This window comes from Rhipicephalus microplus, chromosome 7 (assembly GCF_043290135.1).
Source record: "Rhipicephalus microplus isolate Deutch F79 chromosome 7, USDA_Rmic, whole genome shotgun sequence".
Lineage (NCBI taxonomy): Eukaryota > Metazoa > Arthropoda > Arachnida > Ixodida > Ixodidae > Rhipicephalus > Rhipicephalus microplus.
In genome coordinates, this window is record NC_134706.1 from 163,592,490 (window position 1) to 163,616,335 (window position 23,846).

The following is a 23,846-nucleotide window of genomic DNA, read 5'->3' on the forward strand; positions in this document are numbered from 1 at the left end:
GTCATCTTTTGTGGTTCGGCCCGATTTCCTTCGTAGAAAGCACAAATTTTGATATGCTGACTCACAAATGTTTATGATATGAGTACGCCAGTTCATTTTTGCTGTTATAGTTACGCCAAAGTATAGAAATAACATACTTTCACCAGCATTTTATCCCCTATGGTATACGCAAACGAAATCACTTCTTTCTTTTTTGCAATGTGTGGGTAAGTGGATTCCTTCATGTTAATTTTCATACACAATTAGAACACGGTATGTTTGAGGTTTGTAAGCACTGATTGATTTTAGGTTGAACTCTGCATAATACCGGACAATATATTAGGCATTCAACTGCGAATAGCTTAATTTGTTACTGGTGGTAGGACAACTACGGAATATCCTTAATGTAAAACAGGAAAAGCAGGGGCCCCAATACAGACTCTTGAGGCACTCCCGAATATACTTCCCAATTTCACGAAATAGCATTTCCCACTCTAACTCTTTGTTGTCGATTGCTCAGATGAGCACTGATGCAATTGAGATGATTGTCACTAATACCGACATTGCGAAGCTTGGATAGATTTTACGGTGTGAAACTCTGTCGAACGCCTTTCAAAACATTATGCATGTAACATCTATTTACATGCAGGCATCTATAGCAATACACAAGTCATGAATAGTTTTGCTCAATTGTGTGACAGTTAAAAGGCCACTGCGAAATCCATGCTGAAAGGGGCAAAATAATTCATTAGGTTCAAAAGAGTGTCGAATTATTTTTGCCACTTTATGTTCAAATAATTTGCAACACAGCGAAGTAAGTGAGACAGGCCTGCAATTGTTCAGGGTTGTCCTATCACCATATTTAAAAATTGGTATCACAATTGCTCTATTCCAGTCTTGAGGTAATGTATGACCATTTATTGAGCTTTTAGAAATTATTTCTAAGTAGAACGACAGCTACTCTGCAGACCGTCACAAAAATTGATTCGTTGTACTATCAGGTCCACATGACTTTTTTATATTTAAAAGAAGAAGTTGATTCAAGGTGCCTTCTTGGGTAATATCTATGCCATCTTCCTGAACTGTCCCTTCAGTACCCGATACGTATTGCTTGTTGCCCCCATGGTTCTTACAGAAAATAAATTGGAAAGATTTATTTAGTCTTTCAGCTATGCCTGGCTTTTCTGTGATCACTTTTTTTTCATCTACTATACCATCCATTAGATCAGTCGCTTTCAGAAAACAACCAAAGCTTACGAGGCGAATTCTTTAGAAAGTCACTGCGTGTGTTAATAAAAGAATGTTCCTTGAATTGTGCATTCTCTACATTCAAGGTTTTTTTTTTTGCACATGGTGTGTCAGTCGAGGTCTCATCAATCCTGCACAACGTTTTAGTTTACGCTTCATTTGAAATCGTTTACTACTTATCCGTGAAGTTTTTGTTTTGTTTTTACCGCGATTTGGTGTGAAGCTATCTGAGCAGTACCTAATAATTTTTTTAAAACAATTCCAGAGCTCTCCAATGGATTGTGCTTTAATTCGTTCTCAAACTCGCCAAGCGAAATTTCTAAAAGCCTAGGAAGGTCGTATCATCAGCACGACCGTTATTTTTGATACATGCATACACATGACGCTTCGCTTGAAAGCCGGTAACAAGAAACGCATCAACCACAACCATTTTGGGATCTTATATGCCGTCTTCAACTGATACAACATAATCAGTCACTTCACTTGATATGAAAACGAAATCCGACAACGCCTGTGACATGGTCGTAATTTGTCTGCAATCTTTTACTATTTCTGTGAGGTTATAAGAAAATATCAACTCTAATAACCCATCAGCAGTACGGGTTTCCACATGACCAATTGAAAAGCTTGTGCAATTTACATGTGGTAAATTAAAGTCACCAACCATCATCGGTCTTGTGTTTTCATTTACATGATCGCACAGAAACATATTTGTTTCTTCTAAAACCTCGGGTGAACTTCCGGGTGGTCAGTACACGGCTCCAATGAGAGGCGTATAATTAGCGTAATTCACCTTGCACCACACTGTTTTTGGCAAGTGGCAATATACTGTTCATGCCGCTATGTTATTTTGAATTATCAGCACCACACCACCACTCCGCGTGTCCCTCTCCCATCGGAAAATCCCGTATTCTGGTGGGAGAATATGGCTATACATTATAGCATTATTCCACCATGTCGCTGTTGAGACTACAACATAGGGGCTACCCCACCGTGGTGGTATAGGGACTAAGGTACTCGATGCCGCGACCTGCGGGTTAGCAGGTCGCAGGATCGAATCGCGGCTGTGGCAACTGCGATGGCTGCGGCGGCTGCATTTTTGATGGAGGCGAAAATTCTGAGGCCCGTGAGCTCAAATTTGGGTGAAGGTTAAAGAACTACAGGTGGTTGCAATTTCCGGAGCCCTCCACTACGGCGTCTATCATAATCATATGGGGATTTTGGGACGTTTAACCCCACATATAAGTTAAGCAACATGGGGGCTGAATGTAATCGACAAGAATTCTAAATCGAATGCTTTATTCACAATACTTCAGGAATTCAGTAAAAAGTTCTTAGTTATGAGCACGCCGTACCAGATGATTTTATGACACCCGCATCGATAGATTCTGGCACACTCGAGCTACGATGAGCGGAAGTTGCAGAGTCGTGGTCAAATTTCTTTTCATCTTTTTTGTTGCTTGAATCGACAACGAACGTTTCGTTTCCGATCTCACTGATAAAGCTCAGCGTTCACTTTCCACTTGTCATGAATCAACTTCACTTTTGCTCCCTTTGCCCTTTCGGTTTCGCAGCTTTGCCACAACATTTTCCTAGCGTAAACAGTTTTCTTCACGCAATTATTGCTGACACTAATTGTAGTCCTCTTCAACTTTCTACAGTTTATTAGCATGTGTTCCTTTTCGCGGTAGTCGTAAAAATCTTTGATGACCGGTCTTTAGCTCTTAGGTTTCGCTTGTCGAGCCGGTGAATTCGGTCAACGCATTTCACTTTCACACCCAATTTTACATCAAAATGTTTATCAGCAGTTTCCGTCAGCTCTACCTCAATTTCTCCAGAATCTTCAGGTCGGTCGAAAACGAGTAGATTATTACGTCTGCTCCTGCTTTAGTAATCAATTATTTCCGTTCTTGTTGCCATCACTTCCACACTGCTAATATTCTCCCTATTTTCTGTAATAACTCTCAGATTGTCCGTCGACTTTTCAGTTTTAGTACTTAAAAGAGAGATTTCTTCCCTCATAGCAACAATTTTAGTTTCAGATGCTATCTGTTTTTCTATGATTTGCTCCAATATCTCAGCTGTTTTTGGCCCTGGGATTTCCTCAACATCACGAGACTTTAAAAGCATCAACACTGTATAACAGCAATCAGTGACACAAGCAACACAAGTGTAAGGGCACGACAATACAACCAAAAATCGATTGTCGCTACGATAACATGCAGTATTTGGTAGGTAACGAACCTGCATAAACCGCTGTGCCGACCTAGACATGTTGCCTGCAGACTATGTGCCATACCCTCTGAGGGTTCCTTGGTTGTGCTGCTCCTTTTCTCAGCGGGGCGTTGATGACGGCACTGATGCTGGACAAGTCCTCCAGGCGCTGCTCACTGGCTCCTGATAAGTTCTCTCAGACAACAGCCAATTAGTGCCGCTAGTTGACACCGATGATGATTGATCCCCCACTTGTTGGTCACAGTTTCCTGATGAGAGTCGAGGGAAGGTAGCCATAATGTTCCGCTTGCAGTTGCCGCTCCCATAATCCACAAAAATGCCTGCATGAACGGCAATGCCAACTTATACATGCTGCATACAGGTCATATGCCGTACCTTCTGAGGGTTCCTTAGTTGTGCTGCTCCTTTTCTAAGCGAGGTGTTGATGACTGCACTCATTCTGAACGAGCCATCTAGGCGTTGCTCACTGGGTCCTGATAAGTTCCGTCGAAAGGCAGCCAATTTGTGCCGTGGCCGGGGAAAAGGGGATCCTGGGGTTTGAGGCGACACTGAGTGATTAGACCTTTAAGGCCCTCTGGCAGAGGCGACACATCCCTTTGGCCCTGGCTTCACGTAGATGGCACCCCTGGGCTGACCCACCCAGGGGAAACCGGCAGTCGCCTTTTACTGTCTTCATCTTCTCTCATCTTCATCTCAATTTTTTTCTCTCCCACAATTTGTCCTGTTATATCCTCTCTTCTAGTTGTTTCTACTTTTCCTGGGGCCGAGGGTTAACCTTGTGTGCTTATCCAACCTAGGATAAACCATTTTAGGTTATAGTGACAGCGTACTGCTGGCGTTGCGCAGACGCGTACACATGCTTTGCCACATCCAGTAGTTGGGCTCCGTGGTGGGTAGTAGGCGCCGTTGCCGAAAAAAACACTTTCTTTCATGGGATCGCCAAACCTCTTCCTAAGTGATTCTGCCCAGGAAAAAGGGCGCACCGAAGCAGCCTCACTCTTTTGATTTGGTCCTTACGCTACAAGACACCGCTCATCATCATCATCACAGTGTGTAATGAATAATCAAGACTTGTTCCCAAAATACCATGCCATACATTGTGAATCCACAGGAAAAAAAGCAACAAACCTTTCACCGTTTCTAGTTTCAAGATGCTTCACTGATACCATCAGAGCTGAACACAAAGCCACCAAGATGGCCAGTGTTTACTTGCTAATAGAAGTCAAAGACGAAATTCGGTATCAGAAACCAAGCAACCTTGTAGCATTTGGGCACAAACCTCTCACCTTTATCGCTCACCGGACTTTGAATACAGTGAAAGGTGTCGTATCAGATGAAGCTCTTGTAGACCTTACCGACGAAGCACTTTTGAACGGGTGGAAAGACGAGAATGTCATACGTGTGGAGCGCTTTAAAATCGGCCGAAATAATGCAGAATTCCTCACAAGACACACTGTACTGACGTTTGAAGCAAACACACTCACAGAATCAGCCACTAAAAGCTATCTCATGCTTCTTGTCCGACAATATATACCAAAGCCGAAGCGTTGTTTTAAGTGCCAACCATTTGGTCATGCTTCCCAAAGCTGTCGAGGGCAGCTCATGTATGCAAGGTACGCCACAACAGGGCACTCTGCTGGTGACTGTAAATATGAGGTCGAGGCCCATTGCGCGAACTGTCATGGTGACCAACCCGCTTATTCTCGCTCATTTCCAGCCTGGAAAAGAGAAAAAGAAATTCTCACAATTAAATTCCAAGAAATTGTCAGTTTCGGGGAAGCCTGACTGCACGCAACGCTCACTTTCCAACTTAAGTCATTCGCCGAAGTGGTGCACGGAGGGTCAGCGCCACTACGGTATTTGGCGAAGCACCGGACGACGCCTAGCGTGCCGATGCAACCACCAGCAGACCCCATGGGAGAAGCAACCCTGGCTGCTCCGCCCTCTCTGAACACGGCCTCACCAAAGGCACCTGTGAACCCTGGCAGCAGGCAGGGCAGCACACAAACTAAAGAGGTCCTCTCAACCTCTGGCCTGGTTGGGGCGAAGTCACGTACGTGGGTAGGCTTCGTCCGCCATGACAAAGCCTACCCCACGTACATGAATGTCTGGCGCCTGTTTAGAGGCGATGGACACCACTATTCTACCGGCGCAGGCTGCGCCAAAGGAGCGGCAGAAGCCCCTTGAGCACTCCAAGAAAGAAAAAAAACACCCATTACAGGGCCTCCTAAAGGCTCTGTAAGGTAAGTCGCTCCGTATCCGCACACAAAGCACTACTTTACACCCAATATGAAAACACAAATTATGCCATGGAACGTCAGAGGACTGCTTACAAAGCTCAACAATGGCCAAGAACTTTTACGCACACTCGCCAAAAGTGCTGTGTGCAAGAAACAGACTTGAACCCAAAACACGCGAATTACATTAAACACCACATCATCTTCTGCAAATATCGAGATGATGCAGTCGCATCATCAGGTGTCGTTGCTTTTATAATAGACGAATGCATAGCGTGTCAAGATTTCCAGATACAAACGGCTCTCGAAGCAGTGGCCATTCGTGCTGTTGTCTTAGGAAAACTTGTTATCATTTGCTCAGTGTACATTTCTCCTCATTATCAGCTGCAGAAACAAGAATTTCAGTCCTTTATATATCAACTACCTGAACAATATATCGTCTTTGGCGATTTTAATGCCCGCAGCCCTTTGTGCGTTGACTCGAGGCGTGATGCGCGAGGCCACTTGATTGAGAACTTGATTCTTTCAACACATGTATGCATTTTAAATAAGAAATAACCAACATTTTTTCCCTGGCAAAGAAAACGTATTCGTGCATTGATCTTAGCATAGTTTATCCTACCCTTTTACCTGATTTTCATTAAGATGTTATTAAAAACCCCTACGGGAGTGATCACTTTCCCATATTACTGAAGACGCCAAAAGAAAATGAATTTCTACCTCCGGCTCCAACTTGAAAGGTTGGTGAAGGAGCTCATTGGGATAAGTAGCAGAGCCTTAGTACTGTATCGCGGGCCGAGATTTCCTCTCTAGGAATCGACTCTGTTGCTATGTATTTTACCGCTTTTGTTATTGACACTGCTTCAAAATGTATACCCCAGACAAGTTGTGGTCCCTGCAGGCGTGGTGTCTCGTGGTGGAACGACGGCTGCAGGAGTGCTCGCAAAGAGCAGCATAAAGCCTGGTGTCTACTGCGTGAATATCCCACTGCAGAGAATCTGATAACTTTCAAACAAGTTTCAAGGGCGAAGGACGCGCCAACAGACAAGAAGGGAAAGCTGGCAGATGATTTTGTCAGTACTTAATTTCTATACAGATGAACTTAAGGTCTGGAACAAAGTGAATAGGATAAGAGGCCGACAGACACTCACTTCGTCTAGTAGACACAGAGTGTAACAGCCTTGAGAACAAAGCAGACACCCTGTGAGCATACTTTGAACACTTGTCCAACCCATCACACCATTCTAATACAATCAAACGGTACAAAGAGAGAGTAGAAAGGCAAAAACCTGAACGTAAATGTGGAAAAATTGAACCATACCACAGACCATTCTACTTGGCTGAGTTATAGGCAGCGCTAAACTGCTGCAGCAAATCAGCCCCAGGCTCTGACCCTTTCAGATATCAGATGCTGAAACACTTACGTCATAAAACACATAAAACTTTTCTCTGTCTGTATAACTCCATGAGGGCTTCTCTAAAGAATCCCTCTGCGTGGAAAGAGGCTATAGTAATACCTATTTTTAAACAGGGCAAGAATTCATCTTTTGTATCGAGTTGCAGACCTATTGCTCTGACTAGTTGCCAATATAAATTACTTGATGAGATGATAAACTGCCGAATGTTATATTTCCTGCAATCAAACAAACTCCGCGACCAATATCAGTGCGGATTTTGAGAGGGTTGGTCCACCACGGACCATCTCATCCGCTTAGAGGCGTTACTACGCGAAGCTTTCATTTATAATCAATTTGTCCTATCTCTCTTCCTTGACATGGACAAGGCATACGATACAACCTGGCGTTTTGGAATATGGAGAGGTCTGACCACTCACACTTAGGTATACGAAGTGATATGCTAAGTGTAATCGAAAATTATCTGTCCAATCGTACATTTTGTGCTCAATCGAGCAATGCGTTGTCATGACCGTTCGTGTAAGAAACGGGAGTACCCCAGGGCGGTGTTCTCAGTTGTACTTTCTTTGTAGTCAAAATGAACTCCCTGTAATCGTGCATTCCACGTTACATATTTACAGAGCATACGTTGATGATCTACAGATAGGTTTTAAATCCTGTAGTCTCTCGGCATGCAAATAACATGTTCAGCTCTATGTTAACAAGGTCTGTAAATGGCCACATAAAAACTGTTTCAGTCTGAATCCCCTAAAGAGCTCCTATGTTCTGTTTACTAGAAGTACAGGCCTCTAACCCGATCCTCATATAGAGTTGCAGGGTGAGCGCGTAGCTCTCAAGAGTGAACAAAAATTTTTAGGCATAATTTTAGACACGAAGTTCACGTTTATACCACACATTGAGTACATTAGGAAAAATGCATGAAAACAATGAACATCTTAAACGCGATGTCCCACACAAGTTGGGGCAGCGACAGAAAATGTCTAATCGGCCTCTACAAAAGCCTTATCCGCACGAGTCTAAAGTATGGGGCGATAGTGTACCGGTCCGCAACACCAACGGCATTGAAAATGCTGGACTCTGTCCACCATCTAAGCATTCGCCTTTCTACGGGAGCTTTTCGTACACGCCCCGTGGAAACCCCTTACGCGAACTCAGATGAACGGTCACTACATATACAAAGATTGTACCTGTCTTTTACGTATTTTTTAAGATAACCACAAGGACCGACCACCCCACATACCCTGCTGTAAACGACACATCCAGCTCCCAGCTCTTTCAAAACCGACACACATTGAAACAGCCCTTCTTGCTGCGTGTGCGAGCACTAGCTGAGGACACGGACGTCCCAATGCTCGAACACCGCGCAATGGCTTCTACTGCATGCACCCCACCATGGCAATGGCAGGTTATAAATTGTGACACATCTTTCATGAATCTGACAAAGCATGCTCCACCCATACACAATCAGATGTACTTCTGCGAATTGGCACACAAATATACCTATCCTGAAAATTTTCACTGATGCATGAAATACTCACGCGGGCATGTCCAAAGCAGCGGTGGGCCCATCTTTTTTGGATGTCGGTATTCTCCACCCTCACACAAGCATTTTTACAGCCGAAGCTTGCGCGATACTGGCGGCACCAAAACAAATTAAACAATCAGAAATAAGTGATGCAGTTATATACACGGACTTATTAGGCGTCGTAAAAACTTTAAAAACAATCAGAAAATAAAGAAATCCTGTCATTTTTTCGCTATACTCTCTCCTTTGTGCCATTTACACATTGAAACAGCATCTAGAAGTATGCTGGGTGCCAGGACACCGTGAAATTGCGGGAAACGTACTAGCGGATAAGCTCGCAACATCACTTCATGCGAACACTCCGCAGTCATTTGTAGCTAGCTGTCCCCGTAATGAACTTGAAACCCTTTTTGACAAAAAATATGAGGGATTACTGGCAGCTTACATGGGACGGACAAATAGATAATAAATTACATTTAATCATGCCTTATATTGGTGACTGGCCACCAACGTCACAAACAAGCTGTACAGAAGTAACACTCTGTCGATTACATATCGGACACATATATAGTACCCACTCACACCTTCTGTCCGGTGGTGATCCACCAATGCTCGAAAAATGCGGTGAACCCCTTAGTGTCCTACATACTTCGATACCGTGCAGTCAATTACATCCTACTAAAAAACCACTTTCAAACACACTACCGAGTACAAATGCCTCTTCACCCAGCGATGTTCACCGGTAGAGATCGACTTTTCAAACATTATTCATTATTCGCATTTTTAAAAGATGTTCACAACTTTCATGTTAGCTATCTTGATAATCTGTATCTACCCTGGTATCTACTCGTGTTATCTACCCTGGTAATCTGTATCTACCCTGGCATCTACTCCCATAATCCACAAAAATACCTGCATAAATAGCAATGCTGACTTAAAAAATGTGGCCGGCACGATATATGCTGTGCCCTCTGAGGGTTTCTTGGTTGGGTTGCTCCTTTTCTAGGCGAGGTGTTGATGACGTCACTGATGCTAGACGAGCCATTCAGGTGTTGCTCACCGGGTCCTGATAAGTTCCGTCGAAAGTCAGCCATTTGGTGCCACTAGTTGACACGATGATGGTTGATACACCCTCTTGTTGGTCATGGTTTCCTGATGAGACTCGTGGGAAGATAGCCATAATGTGCCGCTCGCAGTTGCCGCTCCCATAATAAAAAAATGCCGGCATAAACAGCAATGCCGACTTAGACATGTTGCCTGCCAGATCCATCTGTCATGCCCTCTCAGGGTTCCTCTGTTGCGCTGCTCCTTGTTTAGGCGAGGTGTTGATGACGTCACTGATGCTGCATGATCCATGAAAGCGTTACCAATTTGAGCCGATAGTTGACAGCGATGATGGTTGATCCACCCACCTCTTACTCACAGTTTGATGATGAGACTCTTGAGTAGGTAGCCAGAATCTGCCGCTCGCAGTTTTCGCTCCCATAATCCATGAAAATGCCTGCATAAACAGCAATACCGACTTTAATATGTTGCCTGCAGGCCATGTGCCGTATCGTTCCTGCTACTGATTGTCACCGTATGTGGGTAGGAACTAGTTGTCAGAAATCTGAGCTTGGCAACCTGCCACCTGCTTAGCTTGAAATGAACGTACGGGAAGACCATTCTCTCTAAATAAAAGAAAATAGTCGTTTTGTTGTGAGTGCTAGGTTCGTCCCGGTGTCAGGGGGAAATTGCATCTTGTGGGAAGTAAGCGTGGTCGGTAAAGCCAAGCCCAGCCTCGTCGGTCGACTAGTTATAGTACAGGGACCATGAAACACTTTCAGCGATTTTGTGCAAACATACTAACTCCTCAACCACGTTCCAAGGGTGATTTAGAGACTTATTAAGGCTTTTTGCGCAAAGTGTGTAATTTATCAAAACGCTTTGGAGCTTCTGCTCACTGCAGATCGGTGCCGATCGTTGCGACTTCGCCAAACACATTTTCAACTACACATTCAAAGAGCGACATATCTGACCACTTGACGAGTCCAGAGCATCTCGGCAGCAACATCACCGCGGCTGCTGATCTGATTGGCTGTCTTCGGATGGCGGCTGCGGCCACCGCCTTTCTAGGGGCGTGAAAAACTGACGGCATGGGTGATTGAAACGGGGAAGTTGATTGAATACTAGTAGCAGCAGTCAAGGTGAGCGCGCTTCAGCGAGTAACACCAAAACTACTTTGGTGGTACGCACAAACAAGACAGCATAGACATTATGTAACTTACAACACTGCGGTACTATTACAGATCGTGGATTACTGAAGGAAACAAAAAGAAAAAGGAACTGAAAAAGGTACTGAGCATGAAAAAAATCACATTATATTTATGATGAAAAGGAAGACTTACTTCTCTGCAAGCAAGTTTTAAAATGGTAGTGCAGAAAATTCAAATTTTTCAGTCATCACCGCGAAAAAATGTGTATGCCATCTTCCCATGAAGGCTTCTTTACTTTGCATTACTATCTGTTCTGTAAGGTACAGAACCATGGGCATTGTGTTCTTCTGTAATGGAGTGGTTTTGGCGCACTCCCAACGAGTTAAAGCGGACATTTCTGGTTGCGATAGTGATAGACAAGCGCCTTTGTCTTAGTAGTTCCCTTTATGTAAAAATCTGTATACGGGAATAATTGTGTCGAACCTCGAAATAATCCGATTTAGAAATTTTCTCATCACAAGTTTCCATCTTCTCCTTCCTGCCTAGTTTTAGTTCTCCTTAGTGCGCCTGAAATTGTAGACAAACTTCATTGCAAATAAAGTCACCGAGTTCGTATTTATGTGTTATTTCACTGGGAATAACTGCCTTTTGGTTTATATTCACCGTAGTGTTTACACAAACAAGTATAAGCCACTTTATTAATCTAGGAACTGGGAAGCACCACATAGGAATACATTCACGATATTTTTGGTGGTCAAATGCTGGCTTCTTTTTAGCTACCAAGACATTGCTGGAGCTTCCACTATAGCAATTCGTTCAATCCTACTTGGGTGTTTGAGAAACACATAGTGGTCGCCAGGGAGTTTGAAGCGTGTTTTGACAGCACTCATTTGCTTACGAGCGAGGTGCTATCATTCGTACACCATGCAGTGAATTTGATAAAAAAGCAGAAATTCCGAGAGATATCGAGGAGCAGCTACCAGGAAACGCATTCACCGAAGCCATTGTTTAGGTTGACAGTGCACCCTCCCTGTATCACATAGTGTAGGGTTTCCAACAGAATGAACGCTTGTTGCGCTAGTGGCCCACAACATTGCAAATGAGTAGAGAACGACTGACATAAGCTGGTAACAACGTGACTAACGCGGCCATTGCATAGCATGTGCTCCCGACTCCCTCCAGAGTACGTGGCCGAGAACACCAGAGGGTGAAGGTAGCAAGGTTTATATTGTACTATCACAGCTTTTAATGCGAAGCAGTATTTTCAATAACAAAAATTGACAGATCCCACGTACAGTAACAATCGATAATATGCAATACATGAATGAGGAAGATTGATATGTGACTTTAAATTTAGCACAACGGTACGAGGTGCACGTAAATGAAGCCCTACATGACTTCCATGTCATAATTAGTATCTTCGGACGTGTCATCTTCGGTGTCTTTTCACGTCACGGGATAACAAATTTGGTATATGTGGAGCAAGCGAAACGGTCGTGAGCCCACTATGTGCATAGCATGTAAACATGTTTTACAAGACACGTATGTCAAGGTTATCATTTTCGGATTTATCATCGTCGCCTATACACGTCGCTTGATGCTCAATTTGGTATATGTGGAGCTAATGAAATGGTCGCGAGGAAGCCTTGAGCTTAGCATGTAGTCATGTTTTAGATAACACACATATCATGATTAGCATATGTTTGAACGTGTCATTTACCATCGCCGTCTATTCGTGTCACGTGATAACAAATTCGGCTTATGCAGAGCTAGCGAAACGGCCATGAGCGCGCTATGAGCGTAGCATGTAGTTTTGTTTAACATGACACGCATGTCATGATTATCATGTTTGCACCAGTCATATACATCATCCATTCACGTCACGTAATAAGTTTGGTGTATGTGAAGCTAGTGAAAGGACCGTGAGCGCATGATGAGCATGACGTGTACTCATGTTCTTACATGACACGCATCTTATGAATATTATGTTTGCACCAGTCATATACCTTCCTCGTCCATTCACGTCCCATAATACCAAATTTGGTATACTGTACACTAGCGAATTGACCACGAGCGCACTTCGAGCATAGCATGTTGCCAAGTCTTACATGACACGAATATCATGATTGTTGTGTTTGGACGTGTCATTTACCTTTCTAGCCCGCTCTCGTCACGTAATAGCAAAATTGGTATATGTGGAGCTAGTGAAACAGCTGCGAGCGCATCATGAGCGTGGAATGTAGTCAAGTTCTTACATGACACGCATGTCATAATTATAATGTTCGCACGAGTCATATACCTTCTTCATCCCTTGACGTCACGTAACACCAACTTTGGTTTATGTGAAGCTAGCGCAACGACCGCGAGTGCACTGAGCGTAGAATGTAGTCATGTTTTACATTACACGCATATCAGGATTATCATCTTTGGACTTGTCATTTACCTTCGTCGTCTCATCACGTCACGTAATACCCTATTTGGTATATGTGAAGCTAGCAAAATGGCCGTGAGCGCATCATTAGCGTGGCATGTAGTCTTGTTCTAACATGACACACACCTCTCAAGATTATCATGTTTGCACCAGTCATATACTTTCGTCATCCTTTCACGCCCTGTAAAACCAAATTTAGTATATGTGTAGCTAGCGAAACAGCCACAAGCACGCTATAAGTGCTACATGTAGTCATGTTCTTACATGACACGGATGACATGATTATCACATTCACACGAGTAATATACGCTCGTCATTCATAGACGTCAAATAACAGAAAATTTAGTCTATGTGAATCTAGCGAAACGGCTGCGAGCAGGTCATGAGCATGTTATGTAGTCATGGTTTACGTGACACACATGTCATCAGCATCTTGTTTGGACGTGTAATTCATCTTCGTTATCCGTTCTCGGCACGTGATACCAAATTTGGTATGTGTGAAGCTACCGAAACAACCGCGTGTGCATCATGAGCGTCGTATGTGGTCATGTTCTTATGACACGCATCTCAAGATTATCATGTTTGCACAACACCTACACTTTTATATCCATTGACGTCCCGCAATAACAAATTTAGTATATGTGAAACTAGTGAAACGACCGCGAGCGCACCATGATCGTGGCGTGTAGTCATGACTTACATGACATGCATGTCGCCGTTAGGGTCTGTCACTTATAATCGCTATGCAGTCACGTCGTACCATACCAGTTTTAAACGTGAAGAAAACCACCGCAATAGCAGTAAGACGATGAAATGTACATCATGACATTAATGTCAAGATTTACATGTTGTGAGAAGTCTGGTATACTCGGCATATAGTCACGGGTTGCCATACCAATTAAGGTATCGATACCATTATCGAAACGGCCTGGAGAGCTCAAAGTCGTAGGCGGCTAGACAGACAGACAGACAGACAGACAGACAGGCAAGCAGGCGGGCGGGCCGGCCGGCCGGCGGACGGACGGATAGATGGAGAGACGGGTAGATGAATGCGCTCCGTCACTGAAGTTCGCTAAAGATGCTTCACATTTATAACAGTGATAAAAAATTTTGTGAGTGCCATGATTGATTGATTGATTTGTGGGGTTTAACGTCCCAAAACCACTATATGATTATGAGAGACGCCGTAGTGGAGGGCTCCGGAAATTTTGACCACCTGGGGTTCTTTAACGTGCACCCAAATCTGAGTACACGGGCCTACAACAATTCCGCCTCCATCGGAAATGCAGCCGCCGCAGCCGGGAATCGAACCCGCGACCTGCGGGTCAGCAGCCGAGTACCTTAGCCACTAGACCACCGCGGCGGGGCTTGTGAGTGCCATTTCATGCAGTAGCATACATATTTGAAATGACAAAGGATAATGATTATGTGCCCACTATGAGACGAATACAAATATTATTATTATTATTATTATTATTATTATTATTATTATTATTATTATTATTATTATTTTACGTGTATGTAAGGATTCTTGAGAATATCTCGCAAATCATCCATAGTGTCATTTCCATACTCTTTGAATGCCATGCCCTCATGTAAGCACATGAATTCAGTGATCTCGGTGTTCTTTTCGACGCCTTAATAACGAGTCTTCCTCCTTTTCGACGCCCTAATAACCACTGCCCAGTACAGTCGCTCACCTTCACCTCAACGGAGATTTTCCCGGTCTCCACCGCCAACCCGTTCCCCGTCCCCATCCTCAGCCCGGCGGTCTTTCTCGGAAAAGTAATGGCTGCAGCTCCTGGAGGTGACGCTGCTTATACGACTTGCTCTCCAATTCCTCTGTTGACGCTGCCGACCAATCAGAACCTGATCAACGTCGAAGTGGACGGTTTATCTGTTAAAGCCTTGGTGGCCACTGACGCCCATAATTCTGTGATGAGCTTGCACATTCGTAACCGCTTGAAGCCCTTACTCCAGCCCCTTCACGCAGTGTTCCTGTTTATGATGGTGGTACGGCTTCTGTTATTGGCGTCTGTACTGCACGCGTCACTGTCGCCGGCCACCGAACTTCAGTTCTCTTCACTGTTCTCTCTCACCTCACCAATGATGTGATCCTCGGTCTTGATTTTTTGTACACTCATTCAGCCCTAATCGACTGTTCAGCTGGTACTGTGCAACTTGACCTACCGTGTCCGATTGATCCGCCCAGTCCACCCCAAGCTCGTATGTGCTCTGCTGAGCATGTCCTTTTGTCACCGAAAACTGTGACCTGCATAACCGTAATGCCCTCACCACCTGTATCCGATGGCGACTATGTGCTCACGCCCATTACATCCATTCTTTTGACTCACTGTGTTACCTTACCACACACTGTTATTCAGTTACGTGCAAACCGCGCCTTCATTCCGGTGCTCAACTTTGCTCTGTGTCCACAAGTGCTCCCGCGTGGAATTACCCTCGCCATGCTGACTCCCTCTGACGAATGCGTCATCTCCGCTCTACCTTCGAACGATGCTGGACACTGTGGCTACACGCATGCTCAATCTTCGCAAGCAAGCCCGTCTGCTGACGTTAAAAAATGATCGCGCCAGACCCTTTAGCGCATCAAGCTGACGCACTCCTTTACGTCTATGAGTCATTCTGGGACGTATTTGGCTTTTGTGATCGTCCGCTTGGTCAAACCACTGCTTTAAAGCACCGCATTGACACCGGTGATGCCTCCCCTGTCCATCGGCGGCCACACCGCATATCTCCAAACGAGCGTGACGTAATTCAAGCAGAAGTCGACAAAATGCTTGCCAGAGACATAATTGAGCCATCATGTAGTCCATGGGCTTCCCCTGTAGTTCTTGTCAAAAAGAAGGGCAACACTTGGCGATTCTGTGTTGACTACCGACATCTAACAAGATTACAAAAAAGACATCTAATCGCTACCGCGCATAGACGACGCCCTGGATTGTCTTCACGGCGCTAAGTATCTTTCGTCCATTTATCTGAGATCAGGGTACTGGAAAACTTCTGTCGACGACATGTACCACGAAAAGTCCGCTTTTGTCACGCCCGATGGTCTTTACCAGTTTAAAGTCATGCCCTTTAGTTTATGCAAGGCTCCAGCCACCTTCGAGCGGATGATAGACTCTCTTTTGCGTGGGTTCAAATGGTCAATTTCTGTATGTTACCTTGACGACGTTGTCGTCTTTTCTCCGACATTTGATACGCACCTCGACCGCTTATCCTGAATACTGGCTGTTTTTCGCAATGCCGGCCTCCAACTGAACTCGTCAAAGTGCCACTTCGGACGCCAGCAACTAACCATGTTGGGCCACCCTATCTACTCCTCTGGTGTACGCCCTGAGCCCAATAAAGTGCGAGCCGTGTGGAAGTTTTCCATTCCGACCTGCACCAAGGAAGTCCGCAGCTTTCTCGGTCTATGCTCGTACTTTCGACGTTTTGTGAACAACTATGCGGAAGTAGCCCGTCCTCTCACAAACTTACTGAGAAAAGATGTCTCATTCACATGGGGTACTGCACAGGCTACGGCGTTCTCTACACTTGTTGCATTGCTAACAGAACCACCTGTTCTGGCCCATTTTGACAACGCCGCCCCTACAGAAGTCCGCACCGATGCCAGTGGCCACGGAATTGTTGCTGTTTTCGTGCAGCATCAAAGCGACTGCGCCCACGTTATCGCCTATGCCAGCCGTCTCCTCTCACAGGCGGAAAAGAACTACTTAATCACCGAAAGGGAATGTCTTGCTCTCGTTTGGGCAGTAGCAAAATTTCGGCCCTATTTACACGGTCGACGTTTCACCGTCACAACCGACCACCACGCACTTTGCTGGCTAGCATCCTTGAAGGACCCCACTGGGCACCTTGGTCGATGGGCATTACGACTCCAAGAGTATAACTACTCGGTGTCCTACAAATCTGGCCGCTTGCACTATGACGCTGACTGCTTATCTCGGAATCCAGTGGACCCACCTGAGGCGTTCAATGAAGCGCCATGTGTTTTATCTTTGTCCGCTTTAAGCAACATCCGGGAGGAACACCGCCAAGATCCTGTCTTACGTAACATCATCGAGAAAATTCATTCTGCAGTACCCGATCCGTCTACTCAATTGTTCGTGCTCAACGATGGTACATTGTACCATTACAACGTCCACCCTGATGAACACGATCTGCTCCTTGTGGTACCTTCTCACTTGCGTGCGAGCGTGATCGGTCAGCTCCACGACGCTCCCACTGCCAGTCACCTATGACTGTCTCGGAGGTATGACCGTGTACAAGCGTCGATTTTACTGGCCCAGTTTTTATCGCTCGATCCGCAGCTACGTCGCCTCATGCAACCAGTGTCAACGCCGAAAAAAACCTTCGGTGAGCCCTACTGGGTTCCTCCAACCACTTGACGTTCCCTTTGATCCGTTCTTTCGACTTGGTCCAACCTCTTAGGCCCTTTCTTTGCGTCCACTTCTGGGAATAAGTGGATAGCTGTAGCAACGGATCACACAACTCAGTACGCCATCGCACGGGCTCTACCAACCAGCTGTGCCGCAGACGTTGCCGAATTTCTTCGGCACGACGTCATACTTCATCATGGCGCACCACGCCAATTCCTCACAGATCGTGGGCGCTATTTCCTTTCCCGAGTAATCGATGACCTGCTTCGCTCCTGCGAGACAAAACATAAATTTACGACAGCCTACCACCCGCAAACTAACGGACTGACTGAGTGTTTCAACCGGACTTTGACCGATATGCTCGCCATGTACGTATTGTCCGACCACCAGGACTGGGACGTTGCATTGCCCTTCGTTACGTTCGCCTATAATTCCTCACGCCACAATGAAGCTGGATTTTCACCTTTCTATCTCGTGTTTGGCCGTGATCCAACTTTACCGTTTGACACCATCTTTCAGACAGCCGTCGACTCGACGACCGAACACGCTCGCGATGCTATCACCAGAGCTCAAAAAGCACGAGAAGTTGCCCGTCAGCGCCTCTTAGCAACGCAAGATCAGCAGCGGCACCGTTACAACTCCCATCATCGCCAAGTTTCCTTTACTCCGGGTTCTCTTGTGCTATTGTGAACTCCAACCAGGCGCGTTGGACTTTCTGAAGAACTGCTTTCCCGCTACTCGGTATCCTACCGCGTCTTGCGCCAGGTGACAGATGTGACCTACAATATAGCCCCATTCGAGTCTTCCTCCTCCTCCCCTTCACTGTCTACAGACATTGTTCATGTGTCTTAAGCGTTACCACTATGAAACGTCATAGAAAGCACCGAAACGGTGCTTCAGCACCCGGGGGTTATGTTATGAGACAATGTCCCACAAAAGCGGTTAGATAGGCGCGGAGAAAGACGACATGATTTTCGTGTAGGGCTCTCTTATGGGTATGCGCCAGGGTAAGTAGGATCAAGATCTTCAGCTCTTGTTCTCCATCTTGGCTTGCGCGTTGGCATGTTGTAAATATATCTTGAAACGCCTAGTATCGCGTGTACCTTCACGTAACAATATTAACACCTATTTGGTAGTGTTGGTAGCGGCTATGGGGGAGTTGTTCAGAAAGTAAGTGTTAGTGATGTAGTTATTACGACGATGAAAATTCATTCGTAAAGTTTTGTTAACATTTAGCGACATTAACCAATCCTCACGCCAATGCTGTATAGTGTTAAGATTTGACTGTAAAACGGAAGAATGTGAGGCATTATTTACAGGGTGATACAACACGCAATCGTCGGCGAATAGTTTAGTAGTAGAGGTGATGTTACATGGCAAGTCGTTGATGTAAATTCAAAAGAGGAGGGAGGGGGGAAGGCTTCCTGTTAGGACTTCCCGCTCAGATGGTGAAAGTCAAAGGCGCACAGCACCCAATGTATGGTGACGAGATCACCATACGGACATCACACGGCTGGGCATGAGGCATAGAGGTCAACCTGCAGGAAGTGGCGGGCATCGTTGACGACCACGCCCGTCACTGTAGTCTTCAGTGCTCCCCGTCCTAATCGTAATTTGTGCACATAAGCGTATCACCTAAGTGTACCACGAAAATCGACCTCTCTCTTCAGAGCAGTGCAATACCCGAACGCGACGAAATCAGAATAATGGGGCTCTGCATACACAAAACCCACAGAGCAGGAACGACACTGCCCAGTTTGGGTAAGTTGGAAGACCGGGTGGCCGCATGGTCCACCGGATTTTCAATAAGCGCGGGGGGTTATGATGCAAAGGTGCCTCACAGCTGGTTTACGCATTCGTAGTATTTGGCTACATATCTCCACGTTCGCAAAGCCGACGAGAATACACTAGAAGTCCCTTTCTTCAAAATCTCCAAGCATGTCCTCCACCTTCCGGTTAACACCTCTGACCAACGCCTTCCAGGCCTTGTTATAGTGAACACCTTTAAGGAATTACGAGAGGTGCACTTGACAAGTCAATATACTCGGATCTCTAATAGCCTGTCGGGTCGGCGCCTCCTTGCCTGACTTCACATCACTCACTCAATACGCAGAGAAGAGCGCGCACGGATTCCCGAAGTTTGGAGATACTCCCTTCGTGTGCACCCTGTTTCGGCTAACATGACCCGAGACGATGCCTTGCGCGGGCGGAAACCCTCACTCGCGACTTCGGAAATTACGTTGAGGCTTCAAGAAAAACATAAATGACTCAGCCTGTATCACCGAATCATACAGCTAGATTGCACATATGCAGTTTTTATGAAATTAAACACGGACACCTATGTCAAAAAATAATATCATGGTTATAACAAATACTGTGTAATACAGCATTTATACAATGATTAATCCTTCCGAAATCATGACAACCTTATGAGCTTGCTCTACACAATTTTTTAGACGTATAAGAGAGAAGAAAAAAGAGTAAACATTTAGAAATGTATCAAACAGAAGCGGTCACCTTTGAAAAAAAAAATACATTATTCTTTGGTGTCAAAAACGCTTTGATTGCATGGTTTCGAGTAGTTTTTAAATCAATACCACATTTAAGGAGTTCATTTATCATGACGATTATTAGAGCACGAGAACAGAACGTCGACAAAAAGACAAGAAGAAGACGAGCGCTAGCCCACACCGCCACACCCCAAAGCAAGCACTCTGCATCTTGTGTGAGTGGTTTGTGTAGCCCACAACGCAACACCAACTACCCCCTATCGCACACCCGTCCTCGGGGAACAGAAAATAACGCGCCAAACCAGCGAAGCGCCGGCAAAACACTAAACAGTAAACGCTGCCGCGGCCAAAGTTAGCAATGCCGTTGGCTCCAACTCCTGTTGACATTCCAAATGTGATGACGCAGAGAGTGTTACCCATAATTCTTGCAGCCCAGGCGAGCCATTTCAACTAAATCTTCAAAATTCCTGTGCGAACATTCAGAGAATTTCTCAAGCCTGTAATTTGGTATGAATGACCATAATGTGCAAAGGAGTGTACCCAGTAAACTTCACTGCGATCCACTGATCTGTAAAGATTGCTTGAGTTGGCTCTTAAGTTAAAATCAACTAGCTCAAATAAAACATTTGCACTGCTTGTTATCTGTTTTTGTGTTTTGATATGGTTTTCTTTACGGAAATTCTTTAAACACAGCGCAAAATATGATGCATACACTGTGCGTGCGAAAAGCTCGACCTCAGGTCAGCGATTTCGGACATGGCATTGGCCATGGCATTTGTGTAATTGCAGCTGCAATCGAAGGCCGTCGTTCAATGGCATGATTATACTTAGAGAAAAAATTTGGTCGCTATTCGTAACCTGCTTGCACCATTGCTAAATATGCATAACGCAATCACTGTACTTGCACTAGCAGTAAATTACAGATGTAAATAATAAATTTCACAGCTGCAACGATCTATATCTGCTAATTATTTGCAGCATCATGTTGTGTGCAACAGGCTAAGATGAAGTCGCAAAAAAGGGTCTTCTCAGATGGTGAATATGCCAATTTTTATTGCCTGCTTTGTTTTATTCATCGCCATCCACTGGAACGTAGCAATATAGAAAATTATTTTTTCGGAAAATTGATCATTACTTTTTCTTTTTTTTCCTGTGCAGCTCTGCGCTGCAAAAGCCGATAATCCACAAGGAAAATTCGGCATCGCCGCATTCGACATCGACTATGACGACTACGACAACACGTGTGTGTCTCTGAACACGTACGGCCGACACAGCCGCTTGCAGCGACTGAAGATGGTGGTGGACTACTTTAGGAGCAGCGGTGGCGATGCTTTTGACGAGAAGGCCTGCAGGACCTTCGGAGAGTAGGGGCGCCTTCATTTGGCCTGTTGGCTGCACGCTGCCGGCCATTTGCTGAGCAATGCTCATAAACATACGCACTGCTCATGATCTCGTGCTTCCTTGTGTTTTATATTTAATAATGATAACATGTACAGCACGTATAACATTATAGAAGGAGAGGGTCATATTACAAAGCAAAAAGAAAAAAAGTTTTCAAAGCCACGAGCAAAATTTAGAACGTGTACCTTTTTCGTGTTTGAAGAATATCCCCGTTTTCTGTGCGTTCTTAAGGTTTGACTTCACTTTTATCGCTGTCTACGTGAAACGGCTCCTAGTGTTTTCTTAAATTAGAAGATCAATATTTCGCTCTCCCATATTGCTAATTTGCGTTATCTATCATCCACCTTTACTTCAAAACCAGTTTTTTCAACCATCTCAAACAATCGCAAATTTTAGACAGTCCAGAAAGCTCACGTCCATGACTAAATTACTGTGGTTCCGATGCTGTGCATGAGCAGAATATAAGTTCTTAATTGCACAATCAAGGCCAGCACTAAAGGAAAAGACGATGACACACAGAGTGCAAACTTGCAACTGCTCATTGAAATTCGCAAACTGCTCGTTCGTAGTTCACGCTCTGTGTCGCCATCGTGTCTTCCTGTATTTCCTAGGTTCAACTCCAATCAATTTCTTTTTCCAGTATATATATATATATATATATATATATATATATATATATATATATATATATATATATATATATATATATATATATATATATATATATATATATATATATATATATATATACACACCCAATAATTCTATTGGCTTAAGGCTACATAAGTAGCTTGACAAGACCCAATGACCAGAGTATGCTATACGGGCAGTAACAACAAGAAGTCCACTGCAGTGGCGACAAAGCAACAACTAAAGCAATGGAAATGGGATATCTTGAGTACGTACACATCAGGTTACATGTATTTCCGGCGCTAGAATTGCACAAAAGAGCCAAAAAAATAAAACAAATATATGTGCACAAAAATACAAATGAACGAAATTAAATGTTACATACAATAAATGCCGCTATAGCATAAGCAATCAACACAAATGGTAACGATACAGAATAATAAGACCGTATTAATATGGCAATACTAGTTATTTTAAACAAAATCAAACACTGGGTATATAACACGTAACGCAGCAACAACAGTACGTCATTAGAATAACTATGTTCAAAAACGACATCATCTACACAAAATGCAATTGCACAAAATGTCACACTATGTGACATTACGAGTAAACGAAATATAAATGCGTCTATTTTTACTAAGTATCTGAATTACTTCATATTTATTTGAAGAACGCAGCAGATTCTATATTAACGATTGGTGATTATATTGCGTCCTAAAATTTGCAACTAACCATGTTTCAGGGTTTCTAATGCTACCAATTACACTACGACGCTTTAACGATGCCAACTGTTTTATGTGGTTTTTGAAGAATTCAGGAGCATATCACGCAGTATATAACAAACGGAGAGTTTAAAGGTTGTCGAATCTAATAACGTTGTATTTCGGAAATGCTTCTTTAGTTGTAGAATAATAGTTTGCTGTCAATATAGCGAATATATTTCTGTAATATCAAATTTCATATGTTAGTTACAGAATTTGTGGTTTATACTAAGACGCAATATTTTATTGCACATGGAAAAACACAGTGTAAATATGTAATTTGGCGTTTGTAGGCAGCAACCTACGCAACCGTGATAAGATGCCTGTCACAGAGGGGAGCTTTTCACATAGTTAGTCCACATGCATTTCCCAAGTGAGCTCGGAAGAAAAGTGGACGCCAAGCATTTTGTGCATGTCGACAATTTCAATTTTTTGACCTACATAGCAAATGTACTACTTATCTGAAGCAGTTTATTTTGGGGGCAAAAACTATTTACACTAGTTTTTGTCGCGTTGGTGCGAAGTGGATTTACTTTAGACGAGACAGATAACTTCTCAGCAATTCATTACAATCAGTTGTCAAGTTACGCTCGTCATTCTCAGATAATATGACAGTCCTGTCAAAATGCGTATACGATAAATTTACCATTATTATGAATAGTCACGAAATTGTTATTGTAGATAATAAATAAAAGCATTCCTAAAACGCTTCCTTGAGGCACGCCTAGTTTTTTTGTATAATGGAAGCTGACGTGTGACCATTCACATAAAAACTCTGGTATCTGTAACTTAAATAAGAATTAAACAATGATAAGCAGACACACACGCTCGGTATCATTCTAGTTTGTTTAATAAAGTGGTAAGACTTAGGCTTTC

At 44.1% G+C, this 23,846-nt stretch overlaps 1 protein-coding gene across 1 annotated transcript in view; it reads left to right on the forward strand.

The window, feature by feature from the left end:
- Window positions 1-21,624, forward strand: part of LOC142767697 (uncharacterized) — a 311,889-nt gene extending 290,265 nt beyond the window's left edge. Inside the window, exon 13 of the mRNA XM_075869890.1 lies at window positions 21,334-21,624. Coding sequence (XP_075726005.1) covers window positions 21,334-21,543 — 210 coding nt within the window. The 3' untranslated portion in view covers window positions 21,544-21,624. The remainder of the gene's footprint in view (window positions 1-21,333) is intronic.
- The last annotated feature ends 2,222 nt before the right edge of the window (window positions 21,625-23,846 follow it).